This window comes from Cervus canadensis, chromosome 12 (genome assembly GCF_019320065.1).
Source record: "Cervus canadensis isolate Bull #8, Minnesota chromosome 12, ASM1932006v1, whole genome shotgun sequence".
Classification (NCBI taxonomy): domain Eukaryota; kingdom Metazoa; phylum Chordata; class Mammalia; order Artiodactyla; family Cervidae; genus Cervus; species Cervus canadensis.
In genome coordinates this window covers 33,414,886-33,442,403 of record NC_057397.1, presented here as the reverse complement: position 1 = coordinate 33,442,403, position 27,518 = coordinate 33,414,886, and the positions used below count along the sequence as shown (strand labels likewise).

At 40.1% G+C, this 27,518-nt stretch overlaps 1 protein-coding gene across 10 annotated transcripts in view; it reads left to right on the top strand.

The window, feature by feature from the left end:
- Positions 1 to 27,518, top strand: part of EYA1 (EYA transcriptional coactivator and phosphatase 1) — a 179,954-nt gene that overhangs the window by 72,953 nt on the left and 79,483 nt on the right. For all 10 annotated transcript variants that reach the window (XM_043484052.1, XM_043484062.1, XM_043484053.1 and 7 more), the window contains 2 exons: positions 24,715 to 24,854; positions 26,177 to 26,260. In XM_043484052.1, the coding sequence (XP_043339987.1) occupies positions 24,715 to 24,854; positions 26,177 to 26,260 (224 nt within the window). The remainder of the gene's footprint in view (positions 1 to 24,714; positions 24,855 to 26,176; positions 26,261 to 27,518) is intronic.

Genomic DNA, 27,518 nt, shown 5'->3' with positions numbered 1-27,518 from the left:
GTTAACCCAACTAGAAGTTTATTAATTTTTTGGTCTTTTCAAAGAGCCAACTTTTCAGTTCAGTTCAGTTGCTCAGGTGTGAGTGACTCTTTGCAACCCCATGGACTGCAGCACGCCAGGCTTCCCTGTTCATCACCAGTTCTAGAGCTTGCTCAAACTCATGTCCATCAAATCGGTGATGCCATCCAACCATCTCATCCCCTATTGTCCCCTTCTCCTCCTCTCACCAGCTTTTAGTTTTATTGATTTTTCTCTATTGTTTTCCTATTTGCAGTTTCACTAAGACTTCTAGGATTTTTAGGATTTCTTCTGCTTTTGATTTAATTTGCCCCTCTTTTTCTACTTTTCTAAGGCTTAAAGTTTAGATAATTGATTTTAAATCTTTCTTCTTTTCTAACATACACATTTAATACTGTGAAGTTTCCTTTAAACACTGCTTTTGTTGCAGCCCACAATATTTGATAGGTTTTTTCTATTTTCATTTAGTTCAGAATATTTTTATTTTCACTATCATTGAAACCTTACCTTGTAAAGAGACATATATTTTATATACATTTTACTGGAGAAAAATCTTAGAAATTTGATAGTGCATAGAATATATTTTTTATTACAGCCATCCAGTTATTCACATCTTCCCAATTATATGACTTTTCATTGTTAGAGAATGTGTTTTGTTTCTGAGAGAAGGGTATTACATAGTACATTGACATTCTATTATCTACTATAAGAAAATTTTGGTCAGAGTAAACTCTGCTCAAATATAATACTGTAAAATAACATCAAAATTAAATCCAATATTACTTTCATTTTTAAATCATGACTTTCATTTTAAATAGCTTTTAAAACATTAAAAGAACATCTTTTTATTTTTGAAACAATTTTTCTTTGCAAAGTGAATGATTTTTCTTCTGTTTAAAAATATATAGAGTAAGAAAAAAGAAAAGGACATTTTAGGATGTTTTCCTTTTGTACTAACATCTAAGCTCTGATACTATCATCTCTTAGCCACTGAAATGAAAAGAATATTTTCTTTCCTTGAACTGAGCCCTGAAATCTTAAGTCATATTGTTACCAACATAACTGAATACATTTTTTAAGAAAATGAGATGAAGATAATTTAACCACTTTGAGAGTCATTCACAAAGAGACTTTTGAAATTGACTTTTATAAAAAGAACACTTCAGATATTCTTTAAAAAATGTTTTTATTATATGACTCATATATGTATAATTAAAATATGAGTACTCATTTGTAATCTAATTACTGTGCTATAGTTAAATTGGTTTGAAAACGTTACTCTTGCCCATAAAGTCTTAGAACATCTCACAATTATTATGATGGTGAATATAATAATAATACATAGTAAAAGTATAATTATTGTGTTTAGAGCTTTACAACATATTACTTGTAGTCTTATAAACATACCCATGAAGTCAGTACTGTTTGTTTCCATTTTACAGGTGAGGAAAATAGGCATGTAACTCTTGAATATTTAAGTTGATCAGGAATTTTGAAGCCAAGTTCTTATGAAAGGGCTATTCACCTGTAACATTGTATTTTTAGAGTAGTACAAAGCAATCAGAGAGAGATAAAAGTAAATGATAAATAATTATTTTAGATCAAATGAAAATAAAAGCTAATTATGTATTTATGAATGTTAGCATGGATCACATAGAAAAGTTCCTTTTTCAAAGGATTTGTTCATTTGAATTTCCTACAAAAACCTTAATGTTGAAATCTACCTTTTCATGCTTTGACTGCATGTGGACAATTTACTGGTTAAGGTGATGTACAGGAATCTTGCCAATATTGAATTTCAAGTGACAGAGGAAAAATCAGTATAAGAGGGAATTCAATATGCATGGGAAACCATTTGTTCCCTCTGCTTCTTTGATCCTTGCCAAGGCCTAGAAAGTAGAGCAAGGCACATGAAAAACAGGGGAACATTCTTGTGCAAAGTGGCAGGAGAGCTCTGAACTCTAACAGGAGTTTGCTGAGAAGGGATGAAAAACTAAACTGCCGGCCGTCTTTCCAGTGAATGCAGGGAACACTATGAATGCCACATCTATATTACCTATATTTTGCTGAGTGAACTGTTTTGCAAAACTTTAGGCCATATTTGCTCCTTTCCACAGATGCCTCGTGGACTTCAGAAGGGTTTACAGTTTGTTCAGCTCAAAAAGCAACTTATTTGAATAGAATTTGAACTAGCATTTGGAAACATTTGTCAGCAAAAGAAATATTTGTATCTAAAATAGCCAGGCTATTAAGATGTGAGAAAACAAAACAGATGTTTGGGGTTCCTGTGCTTGGTTGTCTTGATGGCATTTATTTGTCATCCACCACCCACCCCTGCCCCCGACCCCAGGGAATGTGTGGTGTTGACCTTAATGAGATTATAAAATTCACCCTTTTTTTATTTTGCCAGGAATATTGTCAATCGCCATAGCTTTGAATTTTAGACTTATTTCTAGGAAGTGAAAAATCCAGTGTTTTCACATTTACCCATGTTGGGCCTCATTACTAGTTTGATGAAGTTTTTCAGTTAGCTGGCATGAAATCAGGATGCCTTAGTACACTTGGATTCTACTATGTCATTCTTTCTTATATTTATGCGTAATGGATAATTGGTATAAAAATAATAAAGATCAGAAAGCATGTATTATTGAGCTAATTAGTTTACATATCTCCCAGGCATTTATCACATTATCTTTTGTAGGTAAGTGAGTCATTGTTTCTGTAAAGTCTTAAGTATCCTTTGTGACCAACACAAATCAATATAAGTTCCCTTGTTTAAGTTGAAGGACATCAGCATTTACAGATTAAAAATTTTTTTAATTTTATTTCTTGTTTTCTTTTTCATTGGAGGATAATTGCCTTGCAATGTTATGTTGGTTTCTGCCATATATCACCATGAATCAGCCATAGGTATACGTATGTCCCCTCCTTCTTGAACCTCCTTCCCACCCCCCACCCCATCCGACCCCTCCAGGCTGTCACCCAGCAGTGGGTTAAGCGCCCTGCATCATATAGCAAATTCCCACTAGCTAGCTGTTTTACATGTGGTATACATGTTTCAATCCTCCTCTCAATCCTTTTCATCCTCTCATTCCCCCTGCTGTGTGCACAACTCTTTTCTCTCTGCTTTTCTCTGTTGTTACCCTGTAAACAGGTTCATCAGTACCATTTTTCTAGATTCCATATATATGTTAATATGCTGTATTTGTGTTTCTCTTTTGACTTACTTCACTCTGTATAGCAGGCTCTAGGTTCGTCCATCTCACTAGAACTGACTCAAATTCATTCTTTTTTATGGTTAATATTCCACTGTATATATGTACACAACTTCTTTATCTTTTCATACATATTAAATTTTTAAATTGGAGATGGTTGAGGAAAGGATGTAGAAAGTTGTATGTGTTTCCCATCTCTCCATTTAATTGGGATTGGATGGCTTAATGAATGAGTTTGGGATTAGCTTTTCAATAGAGGTGATAATGATGATTAATGGCTATCAATTTTATTCCTAGCTTCATTGTCAAAATAAATTGAAGTTTAATGAATATCTTTTAAATGTATTGAATAATAATAAATGAGCATGGACAAAATTACAAAGGTCCACAAGGGTTTACAGAGAAGAATAAAGCCCCCTTCATCTTCCCTACCCTTCGTTTCTTCCAGCAGAGCTTTTTGTGTCTCCTAGTGATGCACTTTGTTTCTATAGACGTAGACATAGCACCTACCCTGAGCACTTCTTTTTTCATATTCAAGTATGTATACTTTTCATTAGTTTTGTTTTTCCTTAAAGATATTCTGCACCCTACATTTTTCTCTCAGTAATATGCAGAGAAATACTCAATATATAGCTTTGTTGATTTTTATATTTCATATGCCAGTATAATGATGGCCCCAGGTGGCGCTAGTGGTAAAGAACCCACCTGCCAATGCCAGACACATAAGAGACATAGGTTTGATCCCTGGGTCAGGAAGATCCCCTGGAGGAGGGCATGGCAACCCACTCCAGTATTCTTGCCTGGAGAATCCCATGGACAGAGGAGTCTGATGCGCTCCAGTCCATAGGGTCGCAGGGAGTCAGATACGACTGAAGTGATTTAAAACACATGTGTAATGATGGCACGTACATTTTGAGCACTTACCATGTACCAACCATCATTCTGAGCACTGTTCATGTATGAACTTAGTTCATTTCCATCAGGCCCTGGGGAATAGGCAGTGTCATCGTCACCCACATTTTATAGACAGGGAAGCTAAGGAGCAGTCAGCCACAGCACTGAATTAAACTTCTAGAAGTTTGGCTTCAAACTTGTGTCCTTAATCAGGAAAGCATGCTGCTTCTTGAAACCGCTGGGTCTGAGATTTCAAGCAAGCAGAAAAATGAAAATGTAAACAGAACTGTAAAAGGTAGTAGCTATGTGGTGTTCATTTTCTTTAATCAGTCATAGCCTGTATGAGCATAATCACTCAACAAAAGCATCTGTTAGAAGGTATTCAGTTTAAATGTATGTTCAACATTTGAATGAACACTATTTGCTGATAAAATAGCATAGGTCTGTCTGAAATTATAGGGACAATGGTATACAATAGAGCTAAGGTGATGTTGTACCATGTTTCCTGAATTATAATATCAGTTTGTAGGCTCTTAAATGATCCACAGCCAGATGTACACTTTCTTTCTTACCTTCCACTTCCCTAAATCTGCTCTCTCTCCTACTCCCTATTTATCCTGTTTAATAATGACTGCCATGGGCCTGCTTAGGAAACAGTTTTCACAGCATCCCTTAACCCTTTCCCTGCAGATGACCTCATTCTCTACCTTACCAGCTCTTTTTGTTTTTCTTGGTCCACTCACAGCTCATGGTTGATGAGCACCAGTATAGGGATGGTAATACTCTAGTGTCACGGGAAGCCACCCATTTTAAAGTGAAAGCAGGCAGTCTTAATCCAGTACAGTCACCTTCCAGCACATTTGAAAATATTTCTGTTACCCCTTCAGAAACTCTGTAAAATTAAAATTGCATTTTCTTTAGAGCCATTATTTAAGACAAATTTTTGTACTTTTCACTTTAATGTAACTGCTGATATCTGAGTACAGTTTTCTGATGTTTTATGTTGTGTGTGTGCGGTTTTCACCGGGACTGTTGATTAGACTTGATGGTCATGGTTTGGTTTGACACTCATGTTGACTATGTGTCTGTGAGAAAATAGCTTCTGAGTTTTAAACAACTGATGCAAAAATATTTAGAACATAGCTGATTTGAAAACTGACACTGTCTTCAAGGTACAAACCCACTTAAGGAAATTTAGCCTAGAGCCATTAAACCCTAGGGACAGTTTTGAATTTTTATAGTAGATTCTTTTGCCTTAGACATTCACTCTACTGATTATGAATAAGGAGTCCAGAAAGTTTAAGTTTTTCCAGAGTGGTGTGGCCTGCTGTCAGCGGCATCTCTTGATGGCAAGTTGGAGTGGCAGCCTTGATAGATGTCATGACATAGAACAGACTTCCCCACTCTGCCCCAGGCAGCACTGCTGTCTCCAGAAGATTGGGATGGATGTCCTTTAATGAGTTCCCAAGGTGAGATCAGTTAGGGTCACTAGTCCTCAGGTTTAAAGCTAGCAGGGTTCCTTTAAGTCCTTTGTGATCCTTTGATGCAGTGATATTCACTGAGAATTGAGTATAATGCACAGTGTTTCCTAATCACACCTACCTGGGTACCACTCTCCCCCTACCCTCACCCCCCACAAGGCACATCTGTGAACTTCTCTTGGGCATCACACTTCCTTGGAATCTAATTGAGAGAAACTGGCGTGGTGACTTGGGATTCAGAGTGGAGTTAACCTGGCTTGTAGTACTGGTTCTGTTGTTTACTCTGGGCACGTCAGTTAGTTCTGTAATGTATCAGTTTTCTATGAAATGAGGATACTACCACTCTTGTGTATGAGACGAATGAGAGAATAAAATTATGTGGTGGTTAACAAAGTGACTGCAGATATAGGCCTTCAGATATTTGTTTTTTCAGTTATGCATTCAACAGATGTGTGTAACCGCTTGCTGTGTGCTGGGGACATAGAGGTGACGAGAAGGGCAAGGTGCCTGGCCTCAGGAGCCAATGAGTTCTCCCCTCTTGAAGACGATAACTGGGGTGAGCTGTGCATTGTGGTTTAAGGTAAAGCCTCCAAAGTGTGTGCTTCTTTCTTTCCCATAGACTGAGGGTTTAAGTCAGAGGTTGAAGCAGGTGAAAAGGATGACAGACGTTTCTCTAAGGTCATCCATAAAGCACTGGAGAGTGGATGGTGGCCTGACTCCAGGGATGACAAAATTCTCTTAATTTAGTTAATAGACCTTGACTGAGGATCTGATTTACCTGGGAGACCTCAATTAGTGATTCGTGAAAGAGAAGCAATGGTCATGCAAGACCAAGAAATCAAAACAGTTCCCTAAAGTTAAATAATACCTATTGGTCTCCGACTTCTGATTACTTCTATAAGACTTCTTATATATTACTTCTATAGGACTGCAAGGAGATCAGACCAGTCAATCCTAAAGGAAATCAGTCCTGAATATTCATTGGAATGACTGACACTGAAGCCGAAGCCCCAATACTTTGGCCACCTGATGCAAAGAACTGACTCCTTAGAAAAGACCCTGATGCTAGGAAAGATTGAAGGCGGGAGGAAAAGGGGCCAACAGAGGATGAAGTGGTTGGATGGCATTACAAACTTGATGGACTTGAATTTGAGCAAGCTCCAGGAGTTGGTGATGGGCAGGGAAGCCTGGCATGTTGCAGTACATAGGGTCCCAAGAAGTTGGACACGACTGAGTGACTGAACTGAACTGAAAGTTTGTTAATACCTGTTGGTCTCTGACTTCTGATTACTTCTGTAAGACTAGTCATCAAGCATACTTGCCTTGGCCTATTTTACACATGTTTTTCTGTGACTGGTAACTTGAAGTTATCAGTTTCTTTAAGTCTTGTCTTATCCTGTGATAGGGGCTTCCCCAGGGGCCCAGTGGTTAAAAAAAAAAACCTGCCTGCAATGCAGGAGTTGTGGGTTTGATCCCCTTGGGTTGTGAAGTCCTCTGGAGTAGGAAATGGCAACTCACTCCAGTATTCTTGCCTGGGAAATCCCGTGGACAGAGGAGCCTGGCAGGCTACAGTCCATGGGGTCAAAAAGTCTGACATGACCGAGCACTTCCTTTGGTGAGGTAATAGTCACTGAGAGTCTTATATAGTGTAATGTAATTTATTCAAGGATTTTATGAGGTTGTTTGTTTATTTGTTGCCAAGAGAGATAACTCCCACTTTAAAAATCTTCCAGTATAAAATTGGCAGGTCACTTTGGGGGCTTGTTGGCCTGTTACTTCGTAGGTCTCGAAGGGTCCTCAATAGGTTTTTGAGGAATATCATTGGCCTTCCCTCAGGTCTGTGGCCTTCCGCCTGGGAATCTCTCCTGGTAAGGCCTCTTAATTTTCATAAGAGAATGTTTTTTCTGTTCTCGGTGTAACTAACTTAGTAACGAAGCTTGTGAGTCTTCTCTCAACTCAGCAGCCAAGTATCGCTCTCCTCCAACTTACCCATCAGTATAACCTCCTCCCTGTTGCCATCTGAAACTCAAGTGGAAACTTGCTTCTGGCAGGTGCCAGAAAGGGCAGTAATGGCCCTGTTCATCTAGATACCTTGAGTTTCATCCTTAAAAGAAGGAAGACGCCCAAAGTCAGTGTTCTTTGCTCTGAACCACCAAGTCAGCCATGTGGAATCCAGTGCAGTCAGCCTTAGGAGTTAAGAGTCTTATGAAACGTGCTGTTTTATTTACCAGGAAGGCATGTTCCTGGTATCACACACACCCTCTCGATGAGCAATCCTGTGAGGTATTTCTGTCTCGTTTCTTTACAAAAATTGTAGAGACATTGTTTTGTCTCACTTTATATCCCCCATGAGTCACTGGGTTAGCGAAAAAGTTCTTTTGGGTTTTCAATACCATCTTATGGAAACAGCTGAATGAACTTTATGGCCAACCCACTATTTTTGTCGACTGCAGACCTGCACTGACCACTCTCCCCCAGCTTCATTTTATTTACATTCCCCTACTCCGTGTTTCTTCTAATGTACTCATTCATTGTTTCAAAAGATTGCTGCATAGTTATTGTGTATATATTTGGTGGGTATCTTAAACCCTTTTTGGTGAATGTAGGATATGAATTACTCAGAAAATAAGATGAAGGATTTAAATGCTTTATATGATAAGAATAAGGGCCAGAGAAAAGATTTACTGCAACTACTCATGCTGAGAAAATGCCTGTTTTGCAAATTACCTTACACCCATCTTTTAAGTGCCACCATTTTGGCTAAAACCCCTTCAAGATTCTCCTAATAATAGCCTCCCAGGAGCACACACATCTCCATCTTTCCTTTTCTCTGTTCTGAGTCTCATTCCTTCTTGCCTAGTTCATAGGCTTGTATTCAATTCAGGTAATTTATATAAAAAGCATGTTGCCAATTGTAATATGCTTCCCAAAGGTAAGGATTCATTTTCTTTACCACTGACATCATTTTTGACTTCTGCAGTTTCTTTTCTTTTCCATCCCTGAGGACATTTTAAATGTTCTGAGCATTCTAAGCACTTTCTTTCTGAGGGATCTCTTTCCTTTCCAGTTTCCCATTTAGTTTTTCCCTAACGTGTCCGTTTCAGTACATTTGTTCATCTAATTACCTCCCTTGACTCAGCTGTGATGTTGATAAAGGTTATAGAGGAGGTACAGTTCTCTTGAGAGGTATTGCTCCATCTTGCCATTAAATTTTGTTACACTGTTCTCTAGGTGAAGGAAAGGCAGGAAGCATGGTTTTTTTTTGCCACTTGTGAATGAAGATTTGATGGTGTTCTCTAACAGTCCCTTGGCTAATTATGGAGCATCTCTTAATTACCAAGTACTCGTAGAGAGTACTTGGTACTCTCTAAGTACTAAGTACTCATACAGAGAGCAGGAGGGTTTTTCTCTATCCTTAAGGAGTATCCTGTGTGAACAACCATGCCTAAGAAAGGTTGTCTTTAAAATGTATCCTTAGAGCTAGGAGAAGCAGCACAGTGTCCAGAAGAATTCAGGAACCAGAGATTTCTTATGTAAAGTGTTTGAATAAAAAACTAATAAAGGAGGTGAAATTTATCCTCAGCATCAAAAGATGCAAATGAGTGTGGGATAGAAAGGATAGGAAAGAGCTGTCCATCCAAGGCTAGAGATACAGACCCTTTTGAATGAGCTCAATGATAGTATCACTTCTGTCAGAACAAACTTAAACTAAATTTCATTGAAGGATCAAAGCTTTTTTAAGCTGGAAGTCACTTTATTATTATCTTTACCAATAAGATACCTGAGCCCGGAGAGGTGACTTTGAACAATTCACTTCACATGACAGCACTAACATGTTACACAGAATTGTTGTTGTTACTAAGTCATGTCCCACTCTTTGTGAGCCCATGGACTGCAGCATGCCAGGCTTCCCTATCCTTCACCATATCCCAGAATTTGTTCAGATTCATGTCCATTGCATCAGTAATGCCGTCCAACCATCTCATCCTCTGTCATCCTCTTCTCCTCCTGCCTCCAGTCTTTCCCAGCATCAAGGTCTTTTCCAATGAGTCAGCTCTTCCTTTCAGATGGCCAGAGTATTGGCGCTTCAGCACCAGTCCTTCCAATGACTATTCAGGGTTGATTTCATTCAGGATTGACTGGTTTGATCTCCTTGCTGTCCAGGGGACTCTCAAGAGTCTCCTCCAGGACCACAATTCAAAAGCATCAATTCTTCAGGGCTCAGCCTTCTTTATGGTTCAACTCTCACTTTTGTACATGACTACTGGAAAAACCATAGCTTTGACTGTATGGACCTTTGTCAGCAAAGTGATGTCTCTACTTGTTAATACACTGTCTAGGCTTGTCATAACTTTATATATATAAATAAAAGCTCCTAGTTCTGTACTGGATGAAGTTGATTGAACCCAGAAAATGGAGTAAGGAACTGAGTGTGTGTGTCAGATTCTCCCTGAATGAGCGTGAAGCCACATAGATACGTACTTACCTGTGACACACTCCTTAAGAGAGTGTTTTGTTGTTGGTGTTTTTTACATGGACCATTTTTTTTAAGTCTTTATTGAATTTTTTTACAATACTGTTTCTGTTTTCTGTTTTGGTTTTTCAGCCATGAGGTATGCGGGATCTTAGCTCCCCAACTAGGGATCAGACCAGCACCGCCTGCATTGGAAGGCGAAGTCTTAACCATGGGACTGCCAGGGAGATCCTTTAAGAGAGTGTTGAAAATTAAATTTTACATCAGGGAATATCAATCATGTGATCGTGTGCATTTTGTGAACCAGGGATGCTCCATGTGCCAGATTGTTAGTTCATCCAACAAGAAACTTTACTAAGCCTCTCGAATGTTCCAGGCTCTGTTCTAGACACAGGGGACTTAGCAGTGATCAAAATAGTCTCTGCCTTCTGGGAGTTTACATTTTACCAGGGAACACAGACGATAAGTAAATATAAAAATGCATTTAGTAGTCAGAAGTACCTGGAAGGATGACATGGTGCATAAAGAGAAGAGTTAGAGCAGGTGAATTATTTCTGAATCGTGATCCAGCAAGGTAACATTTTAGCAGATACTGGAAAGGGGATGAGGAGAGAAACACCTTGTGTATTTAGAGGAAGACTGTTGTGGGAGAGGAAACAGAATTACCAAGGCTTGGACCAGGGACTGTGCTTGGTGGATTTGGGGAGCGGTAGGAAGGTCAGTGTGGTTGGAGTGCGTTGGCAGAGGAGAATGTGGGGGTGAGGGTGGGAGGTACAGAGCCCACATCACAGCAGGTGTGTGGGCATGGGGTGGATTTTGGATTTTGTTTTGAGTGCGATGAGAAATGTTTAAGCAGAAGAGCGGTGAGATGTCATGACATTTAAAAGGAATCTGTCTGGTTGTTGAGCAGAGAGTGAGCTGGGGCAAGGCAAGATGGGGATTGGGGGCTATCATGTAGGAGATGCTTCCAGTGATCCAGGTGAGATGTAGTGGGGGCCAGGCTTGGGACTTGGGGTGGAGGCACTGATGGCTGTCAGACCTGAGAGAGGTTAGAGTATAGCTACTGGGATTTGTCCGTGGATTGAATGTGAAGAGTAAGAGAGGACTCATGGGTGACATCGTGGTTTGGGGTACAAACAGCTAGAAAAGCACATTTGCCATTGACTAATCTGGGAAAATGGCAGGGAGAGAAGGTGGCATTGAGGACATCAGGGTTTCCAGTTTGGCACATGTGAGTTTGAGATGCCTCTGAGAAATCCAGAGGGGGGATGGCAAGGAAGTTGTTGGATAAGTAAGTCTGATGTTCACAGGAACATTTAGAGTCTAAATTTGTCAACAGAGATGCCATTTAAAGCCGGTGTGTCTGGATAAGTTGAGCAGGACACTGCATGTGAATACAGCAGGGGAGAGAGCCAGAGGGAGCGCGAGGCTGTGGGAAGTAAGCGTGGCATGGGAGTCAGGTGTGATCCTCCAGGCATAATGCCAGTGAGGGCTTGAAAACATGGAACTTGAGACTTGATCATTGGATTTGACAGAGTGGGACTCCCTAGGGATCTTTTTTTCTTTCTTTAAGAATTGCTTCTATTTTTTTCTTTCTTTCTTTTTGGCTGTGCTGGGTCTTCGATGCTGCTCACGGGCTTTCTCTAGTTGCGGAGAGTGGGGGCTGCTCTCCAGTTGCAGTGCGTGGGCTTCTCACCGTGGTGGCCTCTCTTGTCGTGGAGCATGGACTCCGGGGCATGCAGGCCTCAGTAGTTGTGGCACATGGGCTTAGTTGCCCCGAGTCGTGTGGGATTCTTCCCGGACCAGGAATTGAACCATGTCCCCTGCATTTGCAGGCGGATTCTCAATCTCTGGACCACCAGGGAAAGCCATCACTGGGGATACTGACAGAGGGGAGTGTTGGTGACACGCTGGAGAAAACAACATGATTGGAATGGATGTAAAAGAGAATGGGAGGAGAAGAAATTTATGCAGCAAACCCAATTCTTTCAGTTATTTCTGCTGTCCATTACAAGGTAATAGAGAAATGGTGCAGAAACTGGAGGGAGAAATTGGGGATATTTTTTCAGGCAGGAAATAGATCTGGCCTGTATGCATATGTAAGTGCTCCAGAGGAACAAACTGGCTGAAGTAGGTGACAGGGGCTGGGGTCTCATGCCCAAATGAGAGGTCAGTTTTAGGAGCACAGAAATTTGTCCGCCCTAACAAGAGGGGAGGAGACAGTGCCTGAAAAGTACTGGCAGGGGGTTTACCCAGGCGTGGAAAGCATGGAGAATGGGTGCTTTTATTTTCTCAGTGGTTGGGGAGACAGGTTTCTTGCTTGAGGCTAGAAGGAGACTTGGTCCTGAGTGGCAAGCTGTCCCATGTGATGCCTTGATATGCAGTGAACACAGCAGCTCTGAGGTTCTGTCAGGGCGGGAATATTGTCTTGTTCAGTTGGATTCCCAGCACTTAGCATCTTGCCTGGTGCGAGGCAGGTGCTCTAAGCACATCATCCCAAGGTGGAGCTTGCTCCACTGGCTCAGGGATTTGTTTGTGACAGCCACAGGCAGGAAGGCTAAAGGGTTTGTGGGCCAAAGGGCATAAGATGCATGCCCTTTATTCATAAATTAGGACTTTCAAAACAGCACAGCAGACTGTGTCCCCAAATTCTAAAACAGCAGCAAATGCTGTTGTTTATATAAAACCTAAATGGTAATTTTTAGACTCATTTCCATGGTGCCCTGTTAGCATTAGCACTACCATTGTACCGTGCTATATAATAAACAATCTTAGACCTTTATCGATTATTGATAGAAATGTTAGTCCCTAACCACTTTTTCTATGTCTTAAGTTTTTGAAATTCAAGTGTACCTGCCATAACATAAAATAAACACTAGACTCTAAAACAGAAAGAAACAGCACAGCAGGGCACTCAACCACATGCAGGGCCTTTCTGAGCCTGGGGCCCCATGTGAGCACACAGGCCGCACGTCCGTGGAGGTGGCCTGGTACATGGTTACCGGCTGAATCTGATCAAACACATCCGTGGGCTGTAGACCCAGGGGCACTGGCCGGAGCTAGGACTTCAGGAGAAGATAGCATTCCATGTTTACATTTCTTTTAAACGTTTAAGAAAGGTCAAATCTGAAAGAGAAGCTGCCGTCATCACAGATGGACAGAGATGAGGGAATAGCAGTGTTCTAAGAAAGTGGGCAGAAGATGCATCAGCACTGTTAGGAACTTTCATCACTGAAAACATGCCCTAGGGCCATCTCCCGAGTCAGAATTCCCCAAATCACAGTAGTGGGAAAGGGAAGGTGGGAAAAGCGAAACTGAGGTTACGGTTCATTGTCAGTATAGATGTGGCGTTGATGACTGATTAAAAAAGAAAAGACATAAGAAAATCCTCCCCGTTCGTTTCTCAGACTCCAGCAGAGAAGGACAGTGTGAATGGAAGTTTAGATCCAAGGCATGAGTAAGGTGGGGGCTTCCCTGGTCGCTCAGATGGTAAAGAATCTGCTTGCAATGCTGGAGACCCGGGTTCAGTCCCTGGGTCGGGAAGATCTCCTGGAGAAGGAAATGGCAACCCATTCCAGTATTCTTGCCTGGGAAACCCCATGGACAGAGGAGCCTGGTGGACTACAGTCCATGGGGTCACAAAAAGTCTGACACAGCTGAGGACTAACATCACACACCCATAAGGTGACTGATTTTGTAGCTGCTTTAAAATTGACTTGTTTAAAAGGTTGCTTTCCAAAAACAGTATCTAAAAGACCTTTTTGAAGACATTTTCCAACATTGTTCCCCTTTTACTGGGAAAAAAAATCAAATTAACTGAATGAGATGTATATATACACCTGTGCTCTGCTGTGAGCATTTGTCTTCCATGGTAATGATTCTGTTAACCAGATAATGCAAGTATGAAGGTTAGGCCACCAAGGGAACTTCTGTAGAGTTCTGAGAATAGTAGAAATCGTACTTTTTAAGTCTGAGGATCTTTGAGTAGAGAGGTTGGTTCCAGGATGACTTATAGGAAAGGAGAATCCATTTTACAGTGTTGTCAGGGGGCTGGGGTTGAGGGGGTAGGCCTGGGAAAGAATGGTTGTCAGATACAGTTGTCCGAGGTCACTGGAAATCAAGGAAAATCTTGAGTGTTCATCGTGAAAAGAACATGGACATGTCCATGCCCCTTTTCCATGTGCCCTTTCACCTAAACTTGTTAATTTTCCTGCCCCATCATCCCTCAGTATCCTGGGGGTTTGGTTCCTGTGGGCCCTCCACCCCATACAGAATTCACAGATAGTCAAGTCCCTTATAAAATGTCATAATGTTTGCATATAACCTAGGCACATCCTCCTGTATACTTTAAATCATCTCTAGATTACTTGGAATACCTATTATGATGGAAATACTATGTGAATTATTCCTTGTTGTTCAGTCACTAAGTCGTGTCCAACTCTCGGAGACCCCATGGACTGCAGCACACCAGGCTTCCCTGTCCTTCATCGTCTCCCAGAGTTTGCTCAAACTCATGTCCATTGAATTGGTGATGCCATCCAACTGTCTCATCCTTTGTCGTCCTCTTTTCCTCCTGCCCTCAATCTTTCCCAGCATCAGGGTCTTTTCCAATGAGTCAGTCCTTTGCATCAGGTGGCCAAAGCGTTGGAGCTTCAGCTTCAACATTAGTCCTTCCAGTGAATATTCAGGGCTGATTTCCTTTAGGATTGACTGGTTTGATCTCCTTTCAGTCCAAGGGGCTCTCAAGATTCTTCTCCAGCACCACAGTTCAAAAGCATCAAATTCAAGTTTTATTTTTTGGAGCTTTCTGGATTTTTTAAAAAATATTTTTCATCTATGGATGCTGAACTTGAGGATACAGAGGGCTGACTGTGTTGTGAACAGTGTGACTTGACGATGGCAGGCAGGGCCTTTAAATTTTTCTTTCTTCAGAAACAAGCTTAGCTTATCATCCAGTGTCACTGGAGCTTGCCTGCTCCAGTCATTTGTGACAGAATTTAGTCAGCTACAGAGAGCCCGGGAAACAAGTGTCCCCCAAGGTTGCACACCCGGAGCAGTGCCCACCTTAAAGCAGCTTCATCAGGCATGGTACCTGCACGGAGACCTGTTCTGTTGGAGATGAGAACCCAGAATCCCTCCCAGGATGGAGGTGTCTGGTGCCCATATCAACCCAAGGAGACTCTGTAATCTGTTTTGCATCAAGTTACTGTGTTCATAAGAAAAACAAACCTTGTTTGCATATTCAAGGTAGGGATGATGGGTTGACATGATGGCTAAGTTCTCTTAACACCTGGGATAGTGCCTTTTAAAAAGTATGTATTAAATTCCTTTTCTACTTGTTATCAACTCTCCCAAAATTAGCACCTTGTTTTGGACCTTGTTTTCCAATTATTTCAGCAACATGTTTCACTTACTGTCTTTACCACACAGTTTTACCATTCACCATTGCTTAACACTTTTGGAGAAGTGATAATACCCAGAAAAGTCAGGTGACAGTCACTTGCCTGAATCTCATAATCACACAGGGTTACATTAATGAATACAGTTATATGTTCCCACAAGCCAAATCTGTTTTGTAAATAAAGTTTTATTGAAACACCCCTGTACTCCTTCACCAGCATCCTGTCTGGGGTTCCCTTTGACCCATATCAGCAGGATTGAGTCATTGCCACAGAGACCATATGGTCCACAAAACCATTTGCTGACTCTTTACCAAAAAAGAAAAAACACTTGCTGACCTCTGTATTAGAATGTATAGACACCTGCCTCTCTGAAAAAGGAGAGTTGAAGTTAATAGTGCGGGCAGGGCGGTTCCTTGCCTCACCAGGGCCTGTGTGATCCGTGCCCTGCTGTCCCACTCTTTGCTACTCAGTGTATTCAGTTGAGAGAATTTGGGGGTAATTTTGATTATAGGTGGTTTTCACCTTGTGTTGATTGCAGAACCTATATCTAGCTTAAGATACAATCCTCCTTGGTTACCATAATTGGACTCATCCTTACCCAGCAGCTCTCCCCTACCTAGGAAAACCAAGTATAAAAATTATTAACAGGAACATACCCAGTGGAGGTATATGGTTCCTGTGGCCACAGTAGCGTCAAACTTGATGTACCTGCCTCCAGAGAGCCATGATAACCTTTCCGCACTAATCAGAATCAACCTCTCTCATTCTTCATTCATTCTTTCTTTCAGTCTTCATGATTTTTGTCTTGATAGACCACCTTTTAAGATAATTTGTGTGTGTACTTAGGTTGACCTTGAGAGTCCCAAAGTTCAGGGTGCCTCGGTGTTGATTGGCATCTTCTTCCTACTCACCCCATATCCTTGAATACTTGAGTCTTGAACCTGGCAATATCTGCTTTTAAGGAAGTAATATACTCTTTTCCTTTTATCTGAGTCCTCCCTAGCAGCAAATAGAATACAGTTGACCCTTGAACAACATTAGTTTGAACTGTGCAGGTCTATTGATATAGGGATACTTTTCACTAGTAAATACCACATACAGGACTATGAGATTGGTTGATGCTGTGAATGGAGGAAGCGTGGATACAGAGGGCTGACTATCCATTATAGGCAGATTAATCTCAAGTTGTTCAAGGGTCAGCTATATAAAAATTGATCACTAGGTCTCATGTTTACTAAATTCAAATAATCTTAAAAGACATTTCCCCCAAAGCTCTGCACTTCTGTGTCATTTTAACGCAGATTCAGGGTCCAGAGATAGTAGCTCTCCTGGCCTGAACGCAGTGTCATATGCACGTGGCAAGAGCTTCCTCTTGGCAAGGAGCTCGCTTACGTACTACTTTTTCGGGGGAGTAGTATTTCCCATTGGTTAGACTTTGGACTGAGTAAGGAGGGCCTTCATCATCCCTAAGCACAGAGAAGGGAACGGGAGGAGCCCTGTATCCTACTTTCCTTACAACTCCACTGGCATGTATATTCCCAGGAATATAAAGTTAGATCAGAACTTCCCAGCAACCTTAGATTAAGTATTAACTCTTATCCCTATATCTTCAAGGAGCCAATCAAGCTTTTAGGCTGTGGAGCAGGACTCCATCAAAATCAAAAGCTTCTCTGAAGAAAAACATTATTTGAAACATCAACATAATTGGAGGAGTTCTCATGCTTGGAAGAGTGTCTGCAAATACGAAAAAAAGGTTTTAAAACTTTATATAAATCAGTAAATGAATATTTTAAAGTTGACAAAGAATTTGGACAGTTCATGGAAGTTACTTTTCAAGCACATACATACAAGCATCTCCAATATTTCCCAATTAAAATAAAGCACTATTTTCTGCACCTAATAAAATAGTAAGGACATCTTTAAAACAGTAACAGCCAGTGTTTATAAGGCTGTGGTCAAACTGACACAGTTTAAATGGACAAAATCCTTTTAAAAACTGTTTGGCACAGTATATGAGAAAGTAGGTAACATGTCGAGGGAGGCATGAGAAATAAAACTGGGTAAGGAGTCTGGACTAGATTCTGTAGACAATAAACCCTGCTGGTTCTGAAAGTTGCTTGAAGTATTTTAGACCCATTATTCTGAGGGGGAGTGAGAGGGAGGAACAAACACTAAGTTGGGTGGGTGGGTGTCTGTGTGTATGTGTGTAGGGAGAAACAAAAACAGCTGGGGTGTGCGTGTGGTAGTTGCTCAGTCATGTCCAGCTCTTTGTGACCCCATGGACTGTAGCCTGCCAGGCTCCTCTGTCTATGGGATTCTCCAGGCAAGAATACTGGAGTGGGTAGCCATGCCCTTCTTCAAGGGGATCTTCCCGACCCAGGGATCGAACACAGATGTCTTGCGTTGCAGGTAGATTCTTTACCATCTGAGCCAGTTTGGTAAATATTTTACATTTGTAGATCATCAGACTTTATATTATCTAGGTTGTGTCCTCAGCTTGACAAACCAGGAGACTGAAGACTAAAAAATATGGAAATCCCTTCCCCAAGGTTCAGGTAGGAGTTACGAGCGCAGATGAACTAGATGGACTCTTCTGAGTTCCAGTTTTCTGTTTTTCTTTTTACTCTTAAAGGGTTTATGGAACTCTTTGGTAGTATTTACAAATGGAGAATTTTAATATTCTTGTGTAGATTTTAATATTTTATGATTGAATATGTAAACATTAACTTTTAAATAAGCTTTAAAAAGAATTCCAGCTCTTTCCCACTTGTAAATATTTTGACTTGCCAATAGAAATAATTAGATAATCTTCATAGATTTAATAGAGTAAAAACTAGAGAAACACTCATTCTTTTGATCACTGATTTTTTTTTTTTTTTTTTTTTTTTTACTGTCTACTTTAGTGCTCTGCACGCTTACTGTGCTTTCAGAATATAAAACAAATAACCTCCAGGGCTGCTCTCCAGGAGCAGGAGTGATGGACATTTGCTTAAAATAAATCAAACAAGTTTTTCTATATTGAACATTTATTGTTCTGTTGCTAAGTCATGTCCGACTCTTTGCAACCCCGTGGACTGTAGCACACCAGGCTTCGCTGTCCTTCACCATCTCCTGGAATTTGCTCCAACTCATGTTCCCTGAGTCAGTGATGCCATCCAGTGATCTCATTCTCTGTCACCCCCTTCTCCTCCTGCCCTCAGTCTTTCCTAGCATCAGGGTTTTTTTCCAATGAGTCAACTCTTCACATCAGGTGGCCAAAGTATTGGAGCTTCAGCTTCAGCACCAGTCCTTCTAATGAATATTCAGTGTTGATTTCCTTTAGGATTGACTGTCTGGATCTCCTTGCAGTCCAAGGGACTCTCTAGAATCTTCTCCAGCACCACAGATCATAAGCACATAATAAACATAAGTGATTACAAAAATTATATAACCCTATAATAGAGATAAATGTAAATTCAAAGTAGGAACCAAGATTTAGATGGAAAATCACAGAAAAGGTACTTGAGCTTGATCTTCAGAGGTTACTAGGAATTTCTCAGACTGTGAGGGGAGTAAGTATGGAGAAAAGGCATTCTAAGAAAAGGAAACTGTGCAGAATCATGAAACAGCATGTCACTTGTGGCAAGCTGAGATAATTAGATGTGTCTGAAGTCAGATTGGTTAGAGATGAGGTGTCAGAAAGTGACTCAGTGGAACTTTGTTCTGCTAGTGTCATTCATGGTTCTAAATACCTTTACACAGTAGTTTTACTTTATGCCATTGATTTCCATTTTACAGATGGTGAAACTAAGTCCAAGAAAAGGAAAATAACTTGAACAAAGTCTAATCAGTAGTGGGGTCATGATTTGAAATGTGGCAGACTCTTTTTCCTGTCTCCCTCCCCCCGGAGGGTTTAGAGCATTGAATAGTTTTCAAGCTTGCTGTCACGGTGGTGCAGAAGATAGGTAAAAGGCTGCAGGTAGCAAGCTTGGAAACAGCCACTTGCAAGAATCAAGACAAAGGATAATGAAGGCCTAATCTTGGAGCAAAAGTATTTAGGAGAGAAAAGTCGCAGAACTTAGTCTTGATTTGATGGAGCTACTAAAGAATTTCTGGCTTGGAAAACTGGATAGATGTACCACTCATCAGACTGAAGAACAGAGGCGCAGGATTCAGTTTAGAACGACTTTAGTTGTGGTATTCATGGAATATTCAGATCAAGAGGTCTGGCAAACAGTGGGATAGTCAGATCAAGAGATGAGGTAAAGCTTTAGCATCATCAGCCTGGATTATCATTGAAATCCTTCTTACAGATGCTACAAACCACTTAGAGCCTATAGTGAGATAAGAGGGCTAGGGAGGGAAACTCTAGTGCACTGCTTCTCAGAATATAGTCTACCCAGGGGCTGGCTGTGCACCAGTTATTTATCACTGGTCCATGGTGAGAGATGGGATTTGCTTCAGCATGTAATTGTTGCATGTAAATAAGCTTGCTATTTATTTGAGCTGACTTTAACAAATCTTAGCAAGACATTGCATTACTTTGCATTGCTTAACATCCTGATTTTGCAAACTCCTTTTTCTTTTTTTTGTTGCAGATCATATTTAGTATCACTGACATCGAGAACATTTAAACTTTAGGTAGAGAGAAGTGGTAGCCAAAGAGACAGAAGGTACAGTGTGAGGGGTAGAGTGAAGAACAGAAGGATAGGAAGCTCAGTTATTCTAATGGGTTCATGGTTTAAATGAGCAGGTGGCCAGCACAGCCACAGAGAGGTCAGATAAGATTGAAGACTAAAACTTATTGGATTTGGCCATTTTAGGGTCATCGGTAATATTTTAGGAGCTTTGCCCCCTGCTTGCTCTTTTACTTTCTTCTCTCTCATCTTTATCCACCAATCTACCTTCTAAATACTTACCAAACCTATACTTTCACCATGTATACCAAAGACCTCTTTGGCTCTAAAATACTTTTGAATTCAGTCTTCCTTTTTCCTTATCTCTTGGGTGATCTGAAGTTACTGATCCCTCTTTCCTTCCTATCATATTCCTTCATCTATAATGCACTGACCTTGGTATTCCTTTTCACACCCCACCCACCATTCTGTGCCCATTTCTTCTACACACACTGCATGTTTTTAATGACATCCATTTGTTCCACTACGTGTGTGCATGCTAAGTTTCTTTAGTCATATCAAACTCTTTGAGACCATATTGACCTTAGATGGCCCTCCAGGCTCCTCTATCCATGGGATTCTCCAGGCAAGAATATTGGAGTGGATTGCCATGCCCTCCTCAAGGGGATCTTCCTGACCCAGGGATTGAACTAGCATCTCTTATGTATTTTATGTCTTCTGCATTGGCAGGAGGATTCTTTACCTCTCAACCACTACATATGGTGTCAATTTCCAAATCTAAACTCAACCCACCTTTCTTTTCTGAGCTTCGGAGCCATCAGCCTATCAGACATCTTACTCAAATGCCACAGACTCTTCAATACGTCCAAAGCTGGACCCAAATTGTCACCTACATTTTTCTCTCCATCCCTCCTTCCTAAGCCCCATGCTCATACTGCAATCTGCCTAGCTGCCAACCACTAGTGTGAACATCATCCTCACCCCCTTTTTTATCCCATTAGTGATTGATTTCACTACCAAATACCTCTTTGAATCTGTAACTCTCCCTTATCCCCGCTCCCTGCATCTGGGCCCCCAGCATCCATCACCTTGACTGAGTTATCCTCTTGTGAGGATCTCTCTCCCTTTCTCAGTCTTCTTTTCTCTCCAGGACCCTCACCACACTAGAGCTAGAGTAATCGAAATTTGACATCACCTCCTTGTTGAATTCTTTGCCTGCCACTCCAGTCTTCTCTCTGTGTTCAGTAGAGTCAGGTCACATTGATTGTTTTTCAGTTCTCCAGTATGTTCTCTGTCTGTTTTAAATAATTTTACTTATGACTATGCTGGATTCACTATGCTTCCTCGCTGTTGAGGCTTTTCTCTCGCTGTGGAGAGTGAGGGCTACTCTAGTTGCGGTGTGTGTGCCTCTCATTATGGTGGCTTCTCTTTTTGCGGAACACAGGCTCGAGAGCTCATGGGCTCAGTAGTTTTAGCACATGAACTTAGTCGTTGTGGCTCCTGGGCTCTGGAGCACAGATTCAACAGTTGTGGTACATGGGCTTAGTTGCCCGATAGCATGTGGGATCTTCCCAGACCAGGGATGGAACCCATGTCTCCTGCATTGGCAAGCGGATTCTCAACTACTGGACCACTAAGGAAGTCCCAACATGCTCTCTCTCTCTCTGCACCTTCAAACATGATCTGTGACTGTTTGGAGCTATTATATACCCTCTTCATTGGCAAATTTGACTTCCATCATCAGAAAACTTCTGTAACCCTGCATATCTGAATTACATGGAGTTCCTCTGTGGTCACCCATTAGTCTCCTTTCCCCTTTCATTACATTTGCCATATTGTTTGGTAATCTCTCATTTTTATTCATGAATCAATGCCCTCCTCTGAATGTTAAGCTCCAAGAAGGCAGGAACCATACCTGGTTGGTACATCATTATACTTCAAGCTCCTAGTACAGTGCTTGAAGAGTAACATTCAGTCAATGTTGGTTAGATGAAATGAATGCTCTTCTGAATGTTTTCACATCCATTATCTCAGTGGGGGTAAAGTGGAACAATTTAGAGAGGATTTTAATGAAACATAAGACGGTGGATTAGAAGATTAAATTATTTGTTGAGTTGTTTTGCCCCAATAGGAGGAAGGAGAACTAAGAGACAGGAAAGCTGGTTAGGAGAGTAGAAGCATTTCATACTGCCTTGTAAAACAAAGAGGAAGAATAAAAAAAAAATAGCTTGTATTATTCAGATTTCATATTCCTTCTAATAAGTTGAGGCCTATAAGGAGGGGTATGTGTGTGTGTTTTAATATTTTAAAACTTCAGATTGTTCATCTCTTAGGGTTTATTTTCTTCACCTGGAAAAACTACATAACATGGTGTAAAAATGTTTTTGTAAACTTTGATCTTTCAGTTTGTTTTCTTTGGAGGGAGGTTTACAGAAGTAAGTAATTGATTTCATTCTAGCTTTTCTATTTTCAAACAAATTGAGACAAAATGTATTTTTAAAGATTTAACTGAGATTTTAAAAAAAGGATAAAGAAGTAAACACCAAGAAGTAAAGGAATAGGCAGTCAATTGGAGGAAATCTGGGTTCAGAAAACAGGTAAGAGAAATTACTTTGAGGACAAAATGCTCTCTTTCTGGAAGTCGAGGTGTAAAACACGTGGTAAGACACATTATTTGGTGTCTTCAGCTTCTTAACAAAGATGAACCTCCAGAGCTAGAGAGCTCATTGCATCCAAGATAGACTTTACGACAAGTGCTTGACATCCAGGGCAAATTAGATTTCAGCTATGCCAGAGACAAAGTAAATATGCCATTTTGAAACTATTAAAAGAGATTGGTGTGTGTTCTGTATAGGGTAGTGGCTATTCAGGTTCTGTATGGAGATGTAGATTGAAGAATATTTAAAGAAAAAAGAGATCAAGATATTTTCTTTAAAACACAACTTTGTATCTAATGAACTCTGTAAAAAATAAATTTGTGGGTAGTTCCCAATTCTCTATAAAACATGGAAGAGAGAAGCTTGGTTTGGAACCTCTTGAGAATTTGCCACAAACATCTACCTCTGCAGGAAAAGAATCTAATATAGATTTTAGAGAATGCTTATCATTGACCATGTAGCACTGTATTCTAACAGTTCTACCAGATGAGTTAGCTCAGAAATGCATCTTGATTAACATAAATTGAGCATTGAGTGGCATTGTTTTGGATTTTCTGGCTGTAATTAACTAGTAACTTTGTTAAGTCCTCACGGTGGTTTCTGGGTGCAAGAATCACATGACCAGTTTATATGAGGAAGTTTGCCATCTGGTTCGCTGTGCCAGAGGACATGCAGAAGCTACATCTAAAAGCGATAGGAACCAATTAGGTTTTAAGGTGAAACAAGAGACATCGAGCTATCTCTTGTGATTTAGAAATGAAATTTAATCTGTCAAAGTCCATTCCTACCTACCCTGACTCTTAAGGCTTTGCAGAAGCGCTTCAACTTGGAGGTTATACTGAGACCATGCTGCAGTTTGACTCATGGAAGGTCCTGGTAGAGTCAGTGGTACAACTGTACCATTGTTCAACTGGTAGAGTAACTGGTACAATAACTTAGTACCAGTTAACAATGGCTACCAGGTCTCTAGCTGTTCTCTACGGTTTCCTGTTTGGTGAGATGTAGTGCTGTTGTCTCTGTGAAAGTAATATTCCTCATATTAGACTAGGAGATTTCAAGCCATATCTAGTAGAGTGATCTGGCAAAGAGGTTTGGGGGGAGTCAGCACACCTGTACACCTACCTGAAGTTTGTGTGGGTAGAGATGTCTGATGGGTGAACTGGATGGACTATGAGGAGAACGTACCTAGGGGTAAGAGTAGATGTCTTTTTTCTGGAAACAGTCTCCTCCCAGCTCCACAACCACTGTCCAGCTCTTCCTCTGAGCATGCTGCGGATTGTTTTTAATTTTGTGGCTTCTGTGCGATTGTTTCCATGGTTTCTCTGAGTTTCCCGGATGAGTGACTTTAATGTGCTGCCTAGTTTGGGATATTTGGTCCAAAGAGACTAAGACACAGAAAGAGCCTGTGACAAATACCATGCAGAGTGTGGTGTTGCTCATACACCAGCTCTCCTCATCTTGCCCACCCCCTTGTTCTCACATAAAATGAGGGAGAAAATGGAGAATTTAAATTTTCAAAGAAAAATCCATCTGATTCTGTTTTCCCTGGCCCAGGGGTTTTTCTTTATTTCTTTCCATGAACCAGAAGCCTTTCTGTCATTGGAAGAGCCCCTATAAGGCAGTTGCGTGGACCTCTCAGTGTGGCCAGGGGCCATTTGTGGGATGAGAGAGAAGGTGGACCTGAAGATGGGGGTGCATTGTTTCATCACAGAGAACCACAAAGGCAGTCTCTCCAACTTCATACAACCTGTTGTCTCCCACCTTCCATTAAATTTTAAGTATTTCTAATCACACACTTTTTCAACTTCCTCTTAAATTATTTACCAATGCCAGTAAAAGATAATGGAGAATTTGAGCAGAGCTTTACTCTTCCGACTTCCCTGTGAATTAAAACAGGGTTAATCTTGACACTGTAGTGATACAACAAGAGATGAAAATCCTTCCTGTATTTCCACAGAGTACGGTACAATCCACAGCCCGTCAACACCTATTAAAGATTCAGATTCCGATCGATTGCGTCGAGGTTCAGATGGGAAGTCACGTGGACGGGGCCGAAGAAACAATAACCCTTCTCCTCCTCCGGATTCTGATCTTGAGGTATGCTATTGCCAACGCCTAAGTAAATAGCAAGTGATTTAGAAGCTAAATGCTGATTTTGTATACCTGCTGTGAGCAAGGTGTCCAAATGCTTTTGTTACTGCTTTCTGTTCCATATCAACATAAATAAGCCAGTTTTTTTTCTTTTTTCCATATTAAAGGTAAAGCAACTATTTATTTCTGCTTTCTCTTCCACTTCATGTGGTAAAGCATTTATTTTTACTCTTTAGTGAAACGTCATAAATTATATCATTCTGCTTTAACAGAATTCTCTTGTACTGCTGTGTCATTGCCGTTAAATGAAGTGTTGTACTAAATATGCTTTATAAAACTCACTTGGAAATTAAAGGCACACTGTGTATATTGGGGGCGGGGAGGGGAAACCAGAATGTTCTAAACAGAAGTGGTTATCACCTTTTGAGACATGCTTTGGTGGAGTTCAAAGCAGGAGAGATTAAATAAAACTTTACAGGGTGATAGATTTTGTAACGTTGAATCCACTGATATTAACTTTCTTTTCATTGCCCAAGTGAAACTAATGGTAGAAAACATGATTCTTTTGGCCGAAAAGATGACAGATTACCAGCAGAACTTGTGTTTGAATATGTGCTGGTGTGAGTGGGGTTGGGAAGAAAAAAGCAAATGGAAGCCTTTGGTGATATCTCAAAGATCTTTTTGAAATGAGTTCCTTCACTAATTCAATTCTAAAAAACCCCAAGAGTATGCCAAGAGCATGTGGGTTACGTCTACTTAAGTTATTACCTCTGAAATCTCAATAAAATCAGGCAGGAACAATATACCATCCATTTGATAACATCCCAATAGGTAACACAAGGTGAATAGATGATGTAAAGTTTAAGTTTTTATATGCAATTTTTAGATATTCGGCTTATTAAGAATAAACCATAAGATTAGTTATTTTAATACTTCTTAATCCACAGTGATCAGAGGCAAAGAAAAAGTCAACTGAATGATTTTTCACTGATTGCCCCTCTGTCTGTGAAGTTATAAACAGACTCGTTTTAGCTTATTTTCCATGTCTTTAGAACTGAAAAGTGACTACAGAAGTAGAAAGAACATGTAGTCTTATTTCTTTCCTGCATTTTTGACAGTGTTGCTGATATGTTTATCCTCTTGTATCTTACCTGAGGTTTTATCTGAGAAAAGCTAGGGCATACACTTTGGAACATTTGTGTTAAAAAATAGTAAATTCAGATTTTTCATCTGTCTCCCATTTCAAGACTACCTTTCCATGTTGAAGTTATGACTAGCAGGTTTCTCAGACAAGGGCAAGACACATTGATTTGGTGCTTCCTTTCTAGAGGGTGTTCATCTGGGACTTGGACGAGACAATCATTGTTTTCCATTCCTTGCTCACTGGGTCCTATGCCAACAGATATGGGAGGGTGAGTACCAAGAGGCATCATTTGTTCATTTCTTTAGAGTAAATCTGCCTAGAATTAGATTTTTTATCCAAATGGGAATGTGGTTTAACTTTAAATAATATATTTGAAATACAAAAATGAAAGTAACTTGATTTACTGAAATATATATATAAGACGAAGCCATAAATGAACAGAAGGAGTTCTTTTTAGGCTGTTAAGAAGATAAAGATCTCTCATAAAGATAAACTTTATGCAATTAAATTCATTCTTATTTCAGACCCCAATGAATAAAGGTAATCAGATGCTATTCTAGGGTGAAATAGTAGAATACATAGATGATATAGAAAGATCTTTTGTGTTGTGTTTTTTTTTATTTGCCACATATTTTTATTCTCTTCATTCCCAACATATTCAGGGGAGCAGATAGTTCACTATATTGTCTTCCATGATTAGCAATGTTAGTATTTTATTTTCAAAGCACTTATTATGAATGTCTTTATCAGTCCCTTTGCTGTGGAACTAAAAATATGTGAATAGTTTGTAAAAATTTGGCTTCTGAATGACAGAGGAACAATATCTCCAGTTCTTAGTTGTTACAACACTTATCTTGGTGGTGTAGGTACAGAATAATTTTACAGATCACCTTCCATGAATATAATTTTAATTTCAGTGTTTTGCATTGGGTTTCCCAAAATCTTGGAAATTCTTTTTGTTTCCTTGCTGGTTCCATAACTTTTTCTCATGCAAAAATCATGTTATTTAAAAGTGTCTTAAGTGAAATTATCCTGTGAATATGATATTTTTCATTTTTAATCATTAAAGAAATCATATTACAAGTCTTAGATCCTTGAAGCTTTTGGTTGGAAGTCTTAGGAACTGCATTCTTATGTGTTGGTGACTCCAGATGTTTCTCAGCATTAACTGTTAAAATTGATGCTCATAAGATGGTCATGCTTTCATTACTGACTGCAGGAATTTATCCTTTCAATAAATCATATTTCAATAAATACATATTTAGTGCTTGATATGTAGGCATCTGGAGGTGAAAGTGGAGAAATGCTCATTGAGCTTCACAGTGCAGCCTTCCTTTCTCAAACCCTAAATATATACCTAATACAAAAAAAAGGGGGGGGGTGTGCTGGAAAAATGCACATTTGTAAGAGCAAGAATATTCCACCATTTGAATGTCTTGTCAGAAATATCTGTAAAACACAATATCCCCCAATTTATTGTTAAACAGATTTTCTATGAGAAGAAGATAATGAACAAAAACACAGAT